This window comes from Podarcis muralis, chromosome 9 (genome assembly GCF_964188315.1).
Source record: "Podarcis muralis chromosome 9, rPodMur119.hap1.1, whole genome shotgun sequence".
Classification (NCBI taxonomy): Eukaryota; Metazoa; Chordata; class Lepidosauria; order Squamata; family Lacertidae; genus Podarcis; species Podarcis muralis.
The window spans coordinates 50,295,453-50,310,689 of record NC_135663.1 but is presented as its reverse complement, the minus strand read 5'-3'; the positions used below and the strand labels follow the sequence as shown (position 1 = coordinate 50,310,689).

General features: G+C 38.6%; 1 protein-coding gene across 24 annotated transcripts in view; it reads right to left on the bottom strand.

Moving 5' to 3' along the window:
- Positions 1 to 15,237, bottom strand: part of TENM3 (teneurin transmembrane protein 3) — a 1,264,183-nt gene that overhangs the window by 64,802 nt on the left and 1,184,144 nt on the right. For 16 of the 24 annotated variants that reach the window (XM_077934193.1, XM_077934194.1, XM_077934191.1 and 13 more), the window contains 2 exons: positions 13,763 to 13,948; positions 1,324 to 1,350 (listed from right to left, as the gene is read on the bottom strand). In XM_077934193.1, coding sequence (XP_077790319.1) covers positions 1,324 to 1,350; positions 13,763 to 13,948 — 213 coding nt within the window. The remainder of the gene's footprint in view (positions 1 to 1,323; positions 1,351 to 13,762; positions 13,949 to 15,237) is intronic. The other 8 variants (XM_077934198.1, XM_077934199.1, XM_077934215.1 and 5 more) reach the window with 1 other exon arrangement.

Below are 15,237 nucleotides of genomic sequence, written 5' to 3'. Positions count from 1 at the left end.
GACAAGGTATGATGAAGCTATAGTTATGGATATCATGTCATCATGCCAGGCTGAGATTAGATTTGGCTGCCAGTTTTTCTTTAGGTACTATTTGCCATCTGCACTTTTCAATTGTATGTGCAGAAGGTAAATTTTTTGCTTCTGAAATGTTTTTCTTCCACTGTGGTTACAGAGGACACACAGCTTTATCTGTCCTACTGGCAAAGAATTACAGAAAACAATTGAATGCACTCAAGAGTGATTATACGAAAGCCTGGATTCTGCCATGAATATTGCCATACTCTAATGAAAAAGCACAAATAAGGAAGAGAAGAAAGGCAATCTGGAAAAAAGGGGAGTACTTGTGATAATTAAACAAAAACACATTTCTTTTACCACAACTGAAGATATGAGAACGTTCGCTGTTTAGTGGTACATGCTCAATGAAGAGTTGGCTAAATCAACTTTTCCATTGCAATCCAAAACTACGAAGTATAATTATTTGATTTCACACAGATTTTCTTAGTAAATGGCAATAAAATATTTTAACATATAAGCTTATTTTTTAAAAGCTTATAAGCAATTTTTAAAAAATAAAATAAAAGCAACTACGCAGCTTCCATAAATTTAAGCAGCTTGTCAGCTGCAATGGCCAGCATCCAAAGCAGCGCACATGATGTTCTGATTGCACATGGCACAAAGCCATCAAGGTCCTCACAAGGACCCAGTGAGGAACAATAGGAAGGCACAGCGGTGTTTTTCACCCATATATGGACCCATATCCAACTAAGTTCTACCCAAAGTAGACCCACTGTCTAGAAATTTCAATGGGTCTACTCTGAGTAGGTCTACATGGGATACCACCCATGATGTGACATGGATCCTGGCCAATGGCACCACTGGCTTCTTTTACACACATATCTCTATTGCAATGTATCCTTGAAGCTATGACATTTTCTCATCCTGTGACTAACATTTCATTTTTTTCTTATCGTATAGGACGACTAGGAGATTCCTTCAAGCAACAAAAGCTAGAAGGCTTTAAAAAAACCACAAACAGCAGATGCACAGCTATCTTCAGTTTTTGATATCATCAAAGCTAATCCATTTATACAGGATATAGTGAAACTTACAAAGTGCTTAGTAAAAATGTTAACAGGTGACAAAAAACATTAAAAGTCTTTATCTCTTAAATCCAAGGAACATGGAAAGTAACATGAATGAAATTTATAATTCATGGAGTACATATAAAATACGTTGCACTTGCCAAGTCTAGTGGAATGGTTGCTATAATATACACAGAGATACATGGAAGCATGTCAAGGAAGAGCAAATATACAGTACCTTTAACTATCTTATCCAAATAGTGAGCTTGAGAATTAAAAAGAAAAAAGAGAACAGACAGACGTTTCAGAAGAGTAATGTAGGAAAGGAATTGTTCAGAATTTACACACAGAAAGAGCAGTGATTTGCTGAAATGAGATCTCACATCGCATAGAAAGTTTCCCAGTGTTTAAAAATGTAAAGGATTATCTTTACAGCAAAATATACAGTCATCATTTGATTAAACACTCAGCATTTTAAAAATGCGTTTTCAGACTAAAAAACCAACACATTTCAAACTCTACAGTTTACTTTATAGCTGTTTTTGTTATGCCTAGTCTTTTATGTAGAGCAAACCTAACCAAAGTCATAATTTTTTTTGATTTTCAGTTCCTGCTAAAGCAGTTACGTAACACATGAGCTTTACAGCTTGGCCAAACTCAAGAACCATATATTTGATTTCCAAGTTGTGTACAGTTCAGACATTCTGGACAGAAAAAGTACTGTATTTTAATTTTGTCCTGTATTATCAATACTTCAAAAAAGAAACAATATACTTCTGCAATCCACTTATTTGTCTCAGCGCACTTAGGCAATTATGCAAAACACAGAACTATATTATTTTATTGAAAGCAGCGGTACCTAGCAATGCAGAAGAAACTAACAGATGCTTTCAAATTTGAGAGTGAAACAAGGTTACAGATACATATATACAACGTAGCATGTAACATATAAAATAAGAGAAAGTCTATTTGTTTTTTTCCACAGGTAGCTGTCATTTCAAGAAATGGTTGGCTGCTGTTTTTTAAAGACAGGGCAGTGGTTAAATAACAATTGCTTAATGTTTAACACTGCAACTTACTTACACACCATGTGCCTTATTTTCTAGTCACTTACTGTAGGCTAAGTTCAATATAAGTGAGACCCGTACATTATGTATTGTATTGCACTGTTTTGCTTAAATATGCTATAAAGCACCTAGAATCACTGATGGAGTATATCAATTGTCAATCAAACAAAACAAACAAACCAACAAGAAGCAGACAATATGTGACTAGCTTATTTACTCCCAACTTGCAGTGGCAACAGCCTAGCCTAGCATGTATCGACTGATCTACGAAGGTAGTTTCATTGAAACACTTACCAAATGTAGCTTTAATCAGCATGTGTGAATTCACTCTAAGATAATATCAGTGAAGCTGAACCTGGTTTGCCCTTTTTGTAAGAGTCATTAGTGACATTATGCAGGATGAGATGGTGGAGTGAATTGGTGCCATTCCAGTCTGTACTCTTTCTGACTGCCTATTTTTCGATGCACCATGGAGAATGCTACTGCTTGGTGCATCCCTGGAATCTTAACTTGATGAGCAAATCTCTTAAAGAGAGATTACGATGGGATATTCAGGTGTGATAGGCACAAACATAGATTTCTGTAAGTGATGATCAGCAATGTGAACTGAGCACAAAAGGCAGACATTGAAGCACTGGTGAAATGTAGTTGGTGACTCACTTCTTTTAGGAGACAAGTTAGCATCTTACTAGATCAGAGCTTTCCAAATTGTGTGTCGTGACACCTTAGTGTGTCTGCTGCAGTGTGTAGGCATGTGGCATAAATGCTGCCTACGCTCCTCCTTGGGCTGGAAAGTGGTTAGTTTACCCTCTGGTTTACTAGCAAAACTGAATTACTGTGTTGTGAAATGATGTGTGTCTAAAAAGTTTGTCACCAGCATGAAAAGTCTGGAAAGCTTTGTACTAGTACCTAGATGACGCCGGCAGGAAGCACACCTGACCATTGCTTTCAATTGGTACACGGCAATAAAAACAGAAATATTCCCAGATTTTTTGCTGCAGCAGATAAACATGGCTACCCCTGTGCAATTTACAATAGCTACATGCAGAATGAAAGATTTGAACTAGACTATACAGAAAGATAAAAGTTATGTGTCATGTACAACTGTACTGATGGCTCCATGTGTCCATACCATTAGTGGCTCAGTGTATGCACTGAATAGGAAGGAAGAATAAAATGGAATTGTACAGGACCCAGTGTGGAATGTAGGGACATCTGTGGGCAAGACACAGAAAGGATAAGTGAAAAAGGAAACCATGCATTTGGGAGGTGAATTTAAGGAAAGATGTGGGAAGGTGGAAGGGAGGAGAAAAACAGCATGGGTACTTCCAGGAGGGTGTTCATTAGGGAATGAGTGTTCATGCACACAAATTTTTCAGTGTTCACATGATATCACTGGTGTATCATTTCATTTAGATTTATCTTTTCCACAGAAAATCTAGTACAGTAAGTTAAAAGAACCTGTTGTGAACAACCTGTGTGTGTGAGATATCTGAGCAGTCTGTTGGCAATATTAAGTCCCCCATTGGGAAACATACTAAGTATAGAGGTGGCTTGCTAAAGGGAATATGTGAAATGGAAGACTAGGATGGGAATCTTACAGCATTTATAGAGCTAACCGGTGAGTAGGTAACAGAGAGGAGTATCTGGACTGGAGAAAAGGTTAGGTTAGAGGAGGTGGAAGGAGAAGATGTGTAAGAAAAGTCATTAAGTTGTGTTTGAAGACAATGGTACAAAAGGGTTGGAAGGAGTGCGATGGGAGATGGGGAATAAAGACTAGAAAGGAAGATAATACGATGCCATCATCATCTGCCTAGGATCTGTCAGGAGCTCAAGTATAAGAAATGGGGGAGAGGAAATGAAAACCATGGCCAAAGGCATTGCAACCAATACAGTGGTGCCCCGCAAGACGAATGCCTCGCAAGACGAAAAACCCGCTAGACGAAAGGGTTTTCCGTTTTTCGATGCGCTTCGCAAGACGATTTTCCCTATGGGCTTGCTTCGCAAGACGGAAACGTCTTGCGAGTCTTGCGATTTTTTCGCCCCCCCTTTTTCTAAGCCGCTAAGCCGCTAATAGCCTTTTAGCCGCTAAGCTGCTAAGCCTTTAATAGCCGCTAAACCTCTAATAGCGCTAATCCGCTAATAGGGTTGCTTCGCAAGACGAAAAAACCGCTAGACGAAGAGACTCGCGGAACGGATTATTTTCGTCTTGCGAGGCACCACTGTATTCCAAAACTTACTCTTTGCTCAGAGCAGACCCTCTGAAATTAATAGACCTAATTTAGTCGTGTTCATTAATATCAGTGGGTCTATTCTGAGTAAAACTTAGTTGAATACCACCCTTACAATAATTAACATAAATTTGGTGGAAGTATAAATATAGTTAATACTGTACATAAATAACAGCTCCATACCAAAATAAATACTCAGAGAATAGAAGGGCAAAATTAGGCTTGGTGTGTAACAAACTTGAATCCCATTTATTTCCAGAGAAAAATGATGCTTGTGGGAAGGTGATGTGCAACGGAAAAGAGACAGGGCAGGGTGCTTACCTCTTTTTTGAAGTTAAACACATGTCTGGAACTCTGCTGGGGGGAAATAGCTCAAGGTAGTTTGATATTGAGCTGAGAAGCAGGCAGAGAAAGGATTATGTAGTGCCTGTTACTACTCCACTCTGTAGCATTTCCTCCTGGATGAAATTTTACTATAAAATTTCAAATTTCACTATAAAACTATAGTTGCTTTGATAGCAAAAGCTCAGACCTTCGAAAAATATGAGCATGTGTCCCCCCCCCCAAAAAAACCCTGAGCCTCACAGATTCTTAAGAAAATCTCTCAGATGACAATGGTGGAAATAAGACAAATTTTGAATTATATAATTTGTTGGCTTAGTACTATTAAGAAATTTGACAATAATTGTGGGAGAGCATGGTGGGAATACATTAGGATTCACATAAGATTACTTAAAAGATTTCTAATAGCTTCTGTAATCAACTAATGTAAGAAACATCAACAAACTGCAGAGTGAAAACAAGCATAGCAACAAGAAAAAAAATTATTCATCTCCATTGTAATTTCTCCAGCAATAAACTATTAAAGCTAGCAGGAAAATTCCCATTTACTATTATGTTTTTTTTAACAACAGGTCTTAATGCAGGCTTTCTAAAATTTAATGCTTTTCATTAGTCTTCCATTAGAGATATAAGTAGGTATCCCCCTTAGATTATTCATATGCTAGCTCCTGTAGATATGACAGAATAGCTACAGCCTGCAAAAAAGTATATATTAAATCCATTTATTCCAATCATCTCCTGTTTAAATCAGCATGAACAGCATGCTCAGTGATTTGATGTTCCTTAATTGGTACTCACTGCACTGTTTTATTACTGATTACCCTGTCATAAAGGATTATAGCAGTGACATAATTTTCAATGCAGTATAACAAATTCATATTCATATTAGTTTATTCATGCCCTTTACGAGATATTTTCACTTACCATGATCTTTCTTGTCTAGGGCTAGAATAAAAAAGAAAAATACTAACTATCCTGTTTGGCGCACAGCTTTTCAACATGACTGTAAGCTAAGATGTCATGCTAGGGTTAAAATAATTGACTCGGCATTAAAAATGCCTTCCTACCACTTAAAATGAAATTTAAATAAAATTTGCAGGCAAAGCTGCGACACAAATTCCAATGGCTAATTCCATGAAACACAAGCTGGTGACTTCATACTCAGATTTGGGCACAATGACTGATGCACTGAAGGAATTTCATAATTTGTAGCCTTGAAAACTTACAAAGGTTGTTATGCTCACTGTGCTATGAATATTCTTGGTGATGTTTTGGCAGTAGTTATCACCAGATGTAATTTAGCACCAGAAACCCACTGCATGATACAGGATTGGGTGGAGAAGGAACAAGTAATGGGAGACTCCTGAGTTTATTTCAGCTACCTCAGAGTCACTTAAGGTCCCACCTCTCTAATATTTGAAACTGAATTTCCTCCTTTGGTTACAAAGGGGACCCAAAGCCTTATCCTGGTCCTCTGAAACACCCACCACCCCAACCCACTCTAACATCTTTTGCTCCATCAATATCAGAGCTCCAACATTGCTAGGGCCACAGAAGTTGCTACAGAGGTGGAGAGGGAGCTATATTGGCTCTCCAATACTGGAGTTATCTACATGATGTATTCTGTGACCCCAGGTCAAAGGATTGCAGTCTTAGTAGATAAAAAGAATACCAGATTACTCTTAGAGATGGATTTTAGTGCTAACTAGGAAATACAGTCATACCTTGGAAGTCGAATGGAATTCGTTCTGGAAGTCTGTTAGGCTTCCAAAATGTTCAGAAACCAAAGCACAGATTCTGATTGGCTGCAGGAGCATCCTGCAAGCCAATCAGAAGTCACACTGGACATTCGGCTTCCGAAAATCGTTCAAAAACTGGAACACTCACTTCCAGGTTTTGATCGTTCGGGAGCTGAATTGTTCGGGAGCCAAGGTATGGCTGTAAATGCTTAGGAAGTGTGGTGGTAAGGATTTTGCTTTGCGACTGAAGGCAAACAGGCCAGCAAAGCTGTTTAGGGCATTAGTTTTGTGATGAAGCATTAAATAAACCATTATTGAAAATTAATTACTATATTTCCTTTAACCTTGTAGTAGCCTTACAATTAATGCCATTTGGGACTTTACCAGAAAGGATGGAGGCAGTCTCCTTGTGACAGTTCTGCTTAATGCCCAAAGAGTCATGAAACCAATTATCATAAAGGAAGGGAAAGAAAGAAAATAAGACAAGCTTTCCTCAAAAGAAACGTAACGACCTACTTAAATTAGTGTGGACATCCATGAACATGTTTTTCCAGTGCAATCTGCATGAATGTTAAAACATTCAGAAAACTAGGAAGCTGATATCAGCATATCCTAACATGACTGCAGAGTCACTCTGTGGTAGAAAAATGTGCAAGTATGTAGCAGTAGCTAGGCTTAGTTATGCAATCTTTCATAACCTCCACGCAGGCCTGAATTGAAACTATTTGTCTACATTAATTGTAATTAGTGTCACATTGCTGCAAATTCAGTCACATAATATCTTCAGTTTCACATGCAATACATAATATTTTCAGAATTGACAGATGGTATTTCTGTTTTCCCAAGTCTTCTCTTTTATTATCAAAATACTGTCATTTTCTGAAGTGTTCAAAGTTCTGTGCTGACAGAGGCCTTTATTTCTTCCCACAGAGAATGCTTACTCTTCACTTTCTAATTCTGCAGAAGTAAGAATAATTCTGATTTTGAACCTACAATTGTAATAGATTGCACTTTTTCTTGCATAGCTTGTAGAGTGCCAGACCAGCTGTATTCTTTGAACATTCTGTCCTCTCGTATATCTATCAATTTCCTGTGCAATAGCTGCTACTAACTTCAATGTGTTCACAGCACGTCTGCAATTTTAAAACTTACAAACTTCCTTCGTGCAGGCTTTTTTTTTTTTTAAAAAAAACTACTTGTGTAAAGTTCTATGTTCCCCATTTAAATCTGGTAATAGCATTTATGTTTTTATTGTAACATTTCAAATAGGATTAGAGTAGACTTTGGACTACTTAACTGCTAATTAGCTATCAGTATGAAGGCAGCTAAGTGCTATTTATGTGCCTTGTTAAAACCATGTAAAATCATATATGTACATGGTTCCATGGCACAGAATGCCTGTCTTATTTATAGTGCCATTTAAAACAAGCTTTTAAAATCTTGCCATTACTCACACCATTTTTTGATGTTAACGTGCAGGAGAACAAACTTCCAGCAGTTTCATCTAGTAAGATATATCTAGTAACAAACAATAGGCTGCTTGAGAAGCTACAGGTTCTGTTGCATTAGGCCTGAACCAGCAGTAGCTCACTATTCTAAAGTCTGTGCTTTCAGTTTCAGATAGTCTTCCCCGGAGCCATAACCTTTAAAAAGCCCCCTAGTCACCCAGCTTTGCCTTCTTGCCCCACAGACTTGACAAGTACACAATCTCTGTACTTCCATGAGCCCAACAATTCAGTACAAATAATCCTGACTTTGCCTCCCAGTTGATGGGAGGCGCAAAAAACAGGATTCAAGTAATCCAGACTAGTCTGCTACTAGATGTCTCCAACTGCTTTCTGCCTAGCTCCACAAATCCAAAGGTCAATTCATTCTAAACAGCTTAGCCTTCTTGTAGGAAACAGAGAACTCAGGGAAGTCCCAGTTAACTATTCATGTCTCCTTAAGTTGGTTTTCCTCATACGCTGAGATGCATTCCGCTAATGATATGCTTATTGCCCCCATCCATTTGAGACTAGGTTAAAATATACATGTCTCCCAACCAGGTTAAAATCTCACCAAAGCCTAACTCCATCTCTTCTCTGAATGCTTAATGGCGTACACTCACATTTATACCACTTACTTTGAACCACATGAATATGTATATAAATATTAATTTTGGACAGAACGATCATTGTTTCCACACCATAACAATTAAACAGCTGTAATGCCTCTCATGAGTTAAGTGTTTGAGCTGCAGGCAAGTTCTTTAAACAGATGGTCTTACTCACCCATATTTAACGTTACAGATTTATTTCAAAAGGGCTGTTGACAAATCAGAATGCAGCAGAATTTTAATGCAGGTTTTCTAATTTGCAATGTAAATTACCTAACAATAATAATGTGTATAGAAAGAAAAAAATTATGAAGCTTTTTAATTGGAGCCACTAATACAACACTTGAATATAGTAGATTCCTACCAACGTAATTATTTGCTAATTCCATTCGACTAAATGCGTTTAATGGCAAAGCAGCTGGTGAAGCATTCACTTTTATAGTGTTCCTATTACAGTTATTTAATTTACCCAAGATAAGTGTCAGCTAAATTGCAAAAACAATAGCCTATCGCTAACAATCTCCCTTCCAACTTTACACTCTTGCTCAGTTGGGTGTGAATCAATGCAACTTACATGGACCTAAAGTTAAGCACACAACTCTGCATTTAGTTATAAGCTGATCTCATTGATACTTCATCACATGTCCAATTGCATCCTATAATTATTTTAGAAAGAGAACTTAATTTACTTTATTCTGAAATAGTCAGGGCTGGTCCACCCATTAGCCACAGTGAGACCTTTGTCTCAGGCAGATAGGGCCAGTGCATCTCTCTCTGTGTGTGTGTGTGTGTGTCCCAGCCCAGACACACTCTCAGTGCCATTTCGCCACTGACTGTGGGTCAGTGCTGCCACCAGCTGCCCCCTCCCTCCACTGTCTGCTACGGAGTGTGGAGCTGCAGCAAAGCTCTCAGTAGCAATTCTTACAGGGCTCTCTAGATCAGTGTTTCCCAACCTTGGGCCTCCAGCTGTTTTTGAACTACAACTCCCATCATCCCTGACTAGCAAGACCAGTGGCAAGGGATGATGGGAATTGTAGTCCAAAAACAGCTGGAGGCCCAAGGTTGGGAAACACTGCTCTAGATAACCTATGCCTCACTTTGAAGAACAGTTCCTCCTCAGAGTGAGTCATTGTGGATAAAGTGGTCTCTGAGAGTGCCTGCATGATCCCTGCATTGCCATGGCGAATGAAGCCTAAAGTTAAAAATGTATTTATTGCTATGGCAACAAAGCAGCACAAGACTTTGTCAGATGAGATGACTGTGGTCAGCCTTGGCACACTTGTGTTGCTATTGATGATGTAGTGGCAAAAGCAACAGCAGCAGGTCAACATGCTGGAGCAGTGGCAGCTGCCAGTATGCCTCAGGTGGCATACTAGCCACCTGCACTAGCCCTGGAAGTGGGATACAAAAGCATATAAATACCACAAAATGCTAGTGACTGAATCCAGTATCTGCATTCAGTTCAACGGAAGAACTCAATCTACATACATTCACTGAAACAGCAATACAGAATGGGTCCCTCCGTTCAAAACATTACAGCATTCTTTGAATTGTACAATGTACCTTATCAGTAAGTTTTGTCGAGCAGGTTTTGGCGCAGTGATGGAGAACTTGTAGCTTTCCAGTTGCTATTGGAACTCTAGCTCCAGCCCCCAATAGCCAAGGATATTAAAAATTGTGGCTGCATCAACATCTTGAAAGCTATAAATTCCTTGTGTCTATTTTAGTGCCTGATTCTCAGTTTCACATGGACCAGCGTTTTAGAAAGTAATCTTTCCATGAAGGCAATCTTAAGTGGGACCAGTAAGGAGCAGAGTGGTCAGTCCACTGTCATATCCCAAGTACAGTCAGGTCTTACCCATTCTTCTTTGCTATCCTAGTTCTAGGTTGACAAAGATGAAAGGTCCAAAGATCGAGCCACTGGGAGACAACTGCTGCCCAGCCTTGGGCCCATTTCAAAGTTTGCTGCTTGCTGGGCTGGGTGTGTAATGTGTGTCATCCTTAGTCTCAGTGTTACACCTGTAGAACTCAGCAAGGAGGATGAGAAGGACAAACCAATAATAAGTTGGCTCTGCCCATCACTGTCTCTGACACCACCTACTGCCTGGGCTTCCCACCTTCTGCCCTACCTGTCCCAATAAGCACCAGCCACTACAGACTCCACTCATTATTATTTGTTGCTTCTGAACTGATGTTCAAACAAGTTAGATCCAGTTAAAAGCTATATTAAAACTAGGTTAATATCTCAACCGTTACAGAGCACTGGTTTCCAATGCTTCCTACGTCTCTACTCAGTAGGAAGAAGGCTGATAATACAGATGAGCTTCAGGCCAGTCTGAATTGATGCATGTAGATAAGCTTTGGACTTGAAAACAAGGAGAGGTTCTGCTCACTTTTACTGAATGTATGCTCACAAGGGTTCACACAGCTATTTGTGCACACAGCTATTAACTTGGTAAAATGTGAAAAGCTTGCAGTTCTCCTGGCATGTAACTCTGAACAATGGACAAGTTCTCAACCTTGGAGAGCGAGGAAGTGTATGCTGATCATATTAGTGAGAAGTAAAGTTCTACGATGTGCAAGCCATCAATAAACATAGGTTTAAGGAAGCACCTGATCCAAGTTTCCACTGAGAACTTCTATTAGTTTTTTAAAATGTTTCATTTCTTTCCCACCTAATTTTCAATTACTCTTTCTATTTGTATTCAGCAGGGCACATATTTAGAAGCCCCCAAAAATCCCATCTCTCCAGTTTAAGGAAAGGTAGTCCTTTGAGGTGTTCTCTGCTAATAGTGCTTTAAACACCAAGCTGTTTATTGAGTTACATTGATTTTCATGTAGATGCAGGCAATTCAAATGGAAATCTGGCCTAGGGGAAATCCTAATTCCTTTAAGCTACGAAATACCTGCTATTTGTTTTTATTTCACTACATTGGAAAGCAAGATCATTAATGATCACAAAGACATGCTTTGTTCAGAAAGAAAAATGTAGGCAAGCTGGTCAGTGCCCCTCTGTTAAACACCAAGGCTGATGTGAGATTAGGAAGCCAATCAGTGAAAATTTGAAAATGAAACACTAACAGCTGGGGAATTAGCTGTTAAACACTACATACAAGACTAAAACATTTGAAATCTGGACAGAATTTCAGTCTTGCACCTTGTATCTTGTTTTATTAAGCATCATGATTGTACGACTAGTATTGCTGTACAAACTCACATGGTGCAATTATTATGGTGCATTGTGTTATTTCCAGTCTTTTTTCTTTTGAACCCTGTAATATGATTACAAAGACCCTCAGAAATATAGGTGGTGTAAGTTATTCCTCTTGACAATTATTGCAGACTCCTTTTTCTACTGCTATTGGATCACAGACTTACTGGGAGTACCACACAGGCTGAGTGCAATACACTTTGCATTATTGTCATTATGCAGGTTTTATTTTTCTCTAACATTATTTTATCTGTACTAACAGAAGGTTGGATCCAAAATACTAATTCTGTTGTGGGAAAACTGTTTTCATTGGAAGAATGGAATCTTGAGATCCAACTCATTGGTTCTACCCATTTCTCCTTTCAAGCTTTTTATCATTGTATTTATTTATACACACAGCTCCCGTTTACCAAACACAGTATATGCTCCATGGAAATTGTTCATTAGGCGAGCATTTGCATAACGAGTACACAAGACAGCTTTTATGTGTTGTTGCCATCAATAAATACACTCTAGCACCAATATTAAATCAATAAATTTGGTATTCTATAAGTTTAAAATTGGTAAATGGAATTTCAAAGTATACTTATAATAAAATTAATCCATTTTGGCATAGGTATTCTCATAGCTGCAGGCTGCAATTCTGTCCCCATCCATTAGGGTTTAAAGAGATTGGTGAGATTGAAAGTTATTGGGAACCATGACTATGTATAAGGGGAAACTGGATATATATGGGATTAGAACTGTTGCTGAATTAGTCAGTCATTGAAGGAAAATGGAAGCCCTACCCAAACCACTTGAATGTTTAAAAGCTTAACAAATATCCATAACAACGAGTGTATTATTGCAAAAGCAGTAATGCAATAAATACACGGGCAACACATACTTTTGAAATCTAGTTCAACCCCCTGCCTTCCCAATGCTGATGAAAAAAACCCTGTTGTGTCTAATACATTGGAAAAAATGTGCAAGAACAGTTCATCCATATATAATTGTAATCCATGTAGGTCGGTGAGGCCAACAGAAGAGTGATTTGCTGAATAATTACAAGCTGACAAGCAAAAGCTTAGCGATAGGCTTTGTCTCCCATATCCATTTTACCATAGACTTTTAAAAGGAGCAGGAAATATGGAAACAAATGTGAAGGATCCCTATGAAAAGTCTTCTTTCATTTGTCCTCTTTGTGATCTTTAATGACTTATCATGGATCCAACTTAGTTAGATATCAAAGGTTATTTGGTCAAAGACTGGTTTCTGAAAAGAAACATAACAGAATTCTAAGAAAGAAATTTTTAAGAAAGAAAAAAGGCATCTTTCTTTTATATCCATATAATATGCAGGATGTAAAGGAAAAATGAGTCATGTACTACAAAAACATAGGGCCTCTGCTCTTGCTTGCAAAAAAGCAAACAAACCTATGAATGGAAGTGCTGAAAGTCAGCAAGTTGCTCAATTTGTCGAAACAGAAGCTTTGTGGAAATGTTAAATAATTCATTATGCCTGCTAACAAAACTCAACAAAAATTATTTCAGGGTGCTAGATTTCCTGGCAAACAAACCAGCTTTTATGTTCATGTACAATGTTTCTTTAGTTTCCTTTGTTAATAAAGGTGAAATGAGATGCACGACTACAAACTAAAATCAGAAAAGCCAGTAGAAATAAGCTGATTTATCCAATGATTAGGAAGAATACTAAAATAGTTATCACTGGAGTCAGTGAACTTATATGTTTAGAAAACCAAGAAAAAATTGAATAGAGATTCTTGCCCCTTCTATCTGGGGTGAGATAACTATAAAGGATTGATGATCCATCATATAATCATTTCTTCTTCTTTTTTTAAAGTAACAATTTCTTTACACAAACTGACAAGTGAAAATATTCCATTTGAAGGAACAGGCTTCAAAGTGCTAAATTTCTGATTCAGACAAGGTCAGGACCTCTGGCTTTTTAAGCTCAGTATTGAAGAACAATATTAAAGCACAGTTAGCCTACCAATGGTGCAGTGCTCGCCATTCCAGCCTTGGCTGCATTCACACTTCCCATCTTTACATGTTCCATGTTCAGCACACCTAGGGTGACATGCTCTCTGACTGCAGGATGGGCCAGTCCAGCCTTCTTCACAACGACAAGTTCCACCCATGCAGACGCCATGTGTGCCACAGTCAACAGAACAGATTTCTGCATCAGAAATAAACAGCAGGAGATAGGACGATGGGGTGGGGTGGAGAAAGAACACAATAATTAGCCAAATTCCTGATCCAACCTGATCACAGAGGAAGGCAAACCCTTTGAAAATGTAAAAGCATTTTCAGGAAGCTCTCAAGAGGATGGGGAATCTACATCTTAGCTAATGCTCTATTAGTTGCCCAGGAGATTTAGTGATGTCTATCTACCACAGCTTTTCTTCAGTTAGCTTTGAGTATTTTAAAATTAGATTTCCTAATCACATATATCTCAAGACTCACCTGTTTTGAGGATTTATGTAATATTCTTACTAAGCATTGAGATCATATGCACTGAAAACTAATAGTAGCTACAGCAGAAAATCTTGCTTTAACCCACAGAAAAATAAAGATACAACAATATCATGTTAATGTTTTGATTCTACCAGTGTTAAGCCTGAAGTCTTCCAACAAGGGAGTAAAAACAGCTATTCCTTTTGTCTATTTCCGTTCTATGATCTCCAGCACTTTTGTTCCTGAAATTGTAAGTCTAATGTATTATTTCATGTAACCTTGAAATTAAGTGTTTCATTCTTGAAATCCTCATGATTGTTGAAATAAAGGGCACTGAGATAAAGCTCTTTCCTACTCTCTGCCCTATTGTGGCAACTTAATGTAACTACACTCCCAAGTCCACAAGTAAGGATAGTTATTGTGTGGAATATCAACACAAGATGGATGAATTTTGTATGTGTGTGTCTATCCTTGAGCCCAAAATATCTTGTGTTCTGATTGGGTAGTTTTGGCATAGGCATTGGGAGTGAATCCAGAACTATCCAACCTGACTGCTGGATGACTGATTGGCAGGGTCACCTCTGGGTTAAGGATCACCCTATGACCTACATCTGGACATCTGGACACAAGCACTGCCCCTAGGACCCATCTAACACAGTACCCTGATCCACTGGAGTGGGGTCTGGGACTCCCAATCTCTTTCCTGCTTAGACTAAGGATCCAACCCAATGCCCTAACTGCCAGATTAGTTGTGACAACTGTTATGTGGTAGGCAAAAACCCCCAGACAGTATCAACTAACCAGTTTAACCCATTATTTACAGCAGGGGTGGGCAAACTTTTTTATGTGGAGGGCTGCATATCCTCAGGGGTAATCTGTTGGAGACCACATGCAAGCGGTGGGTAGGGTTGGGACAAAAATGGATGAAGCCACCTGTTTTTTCTTTCACTCTGTTTGCCATGTTCTCCCACTCTGCCATCCTCATTCCTCCCATTATCTCCATCCTTGTTA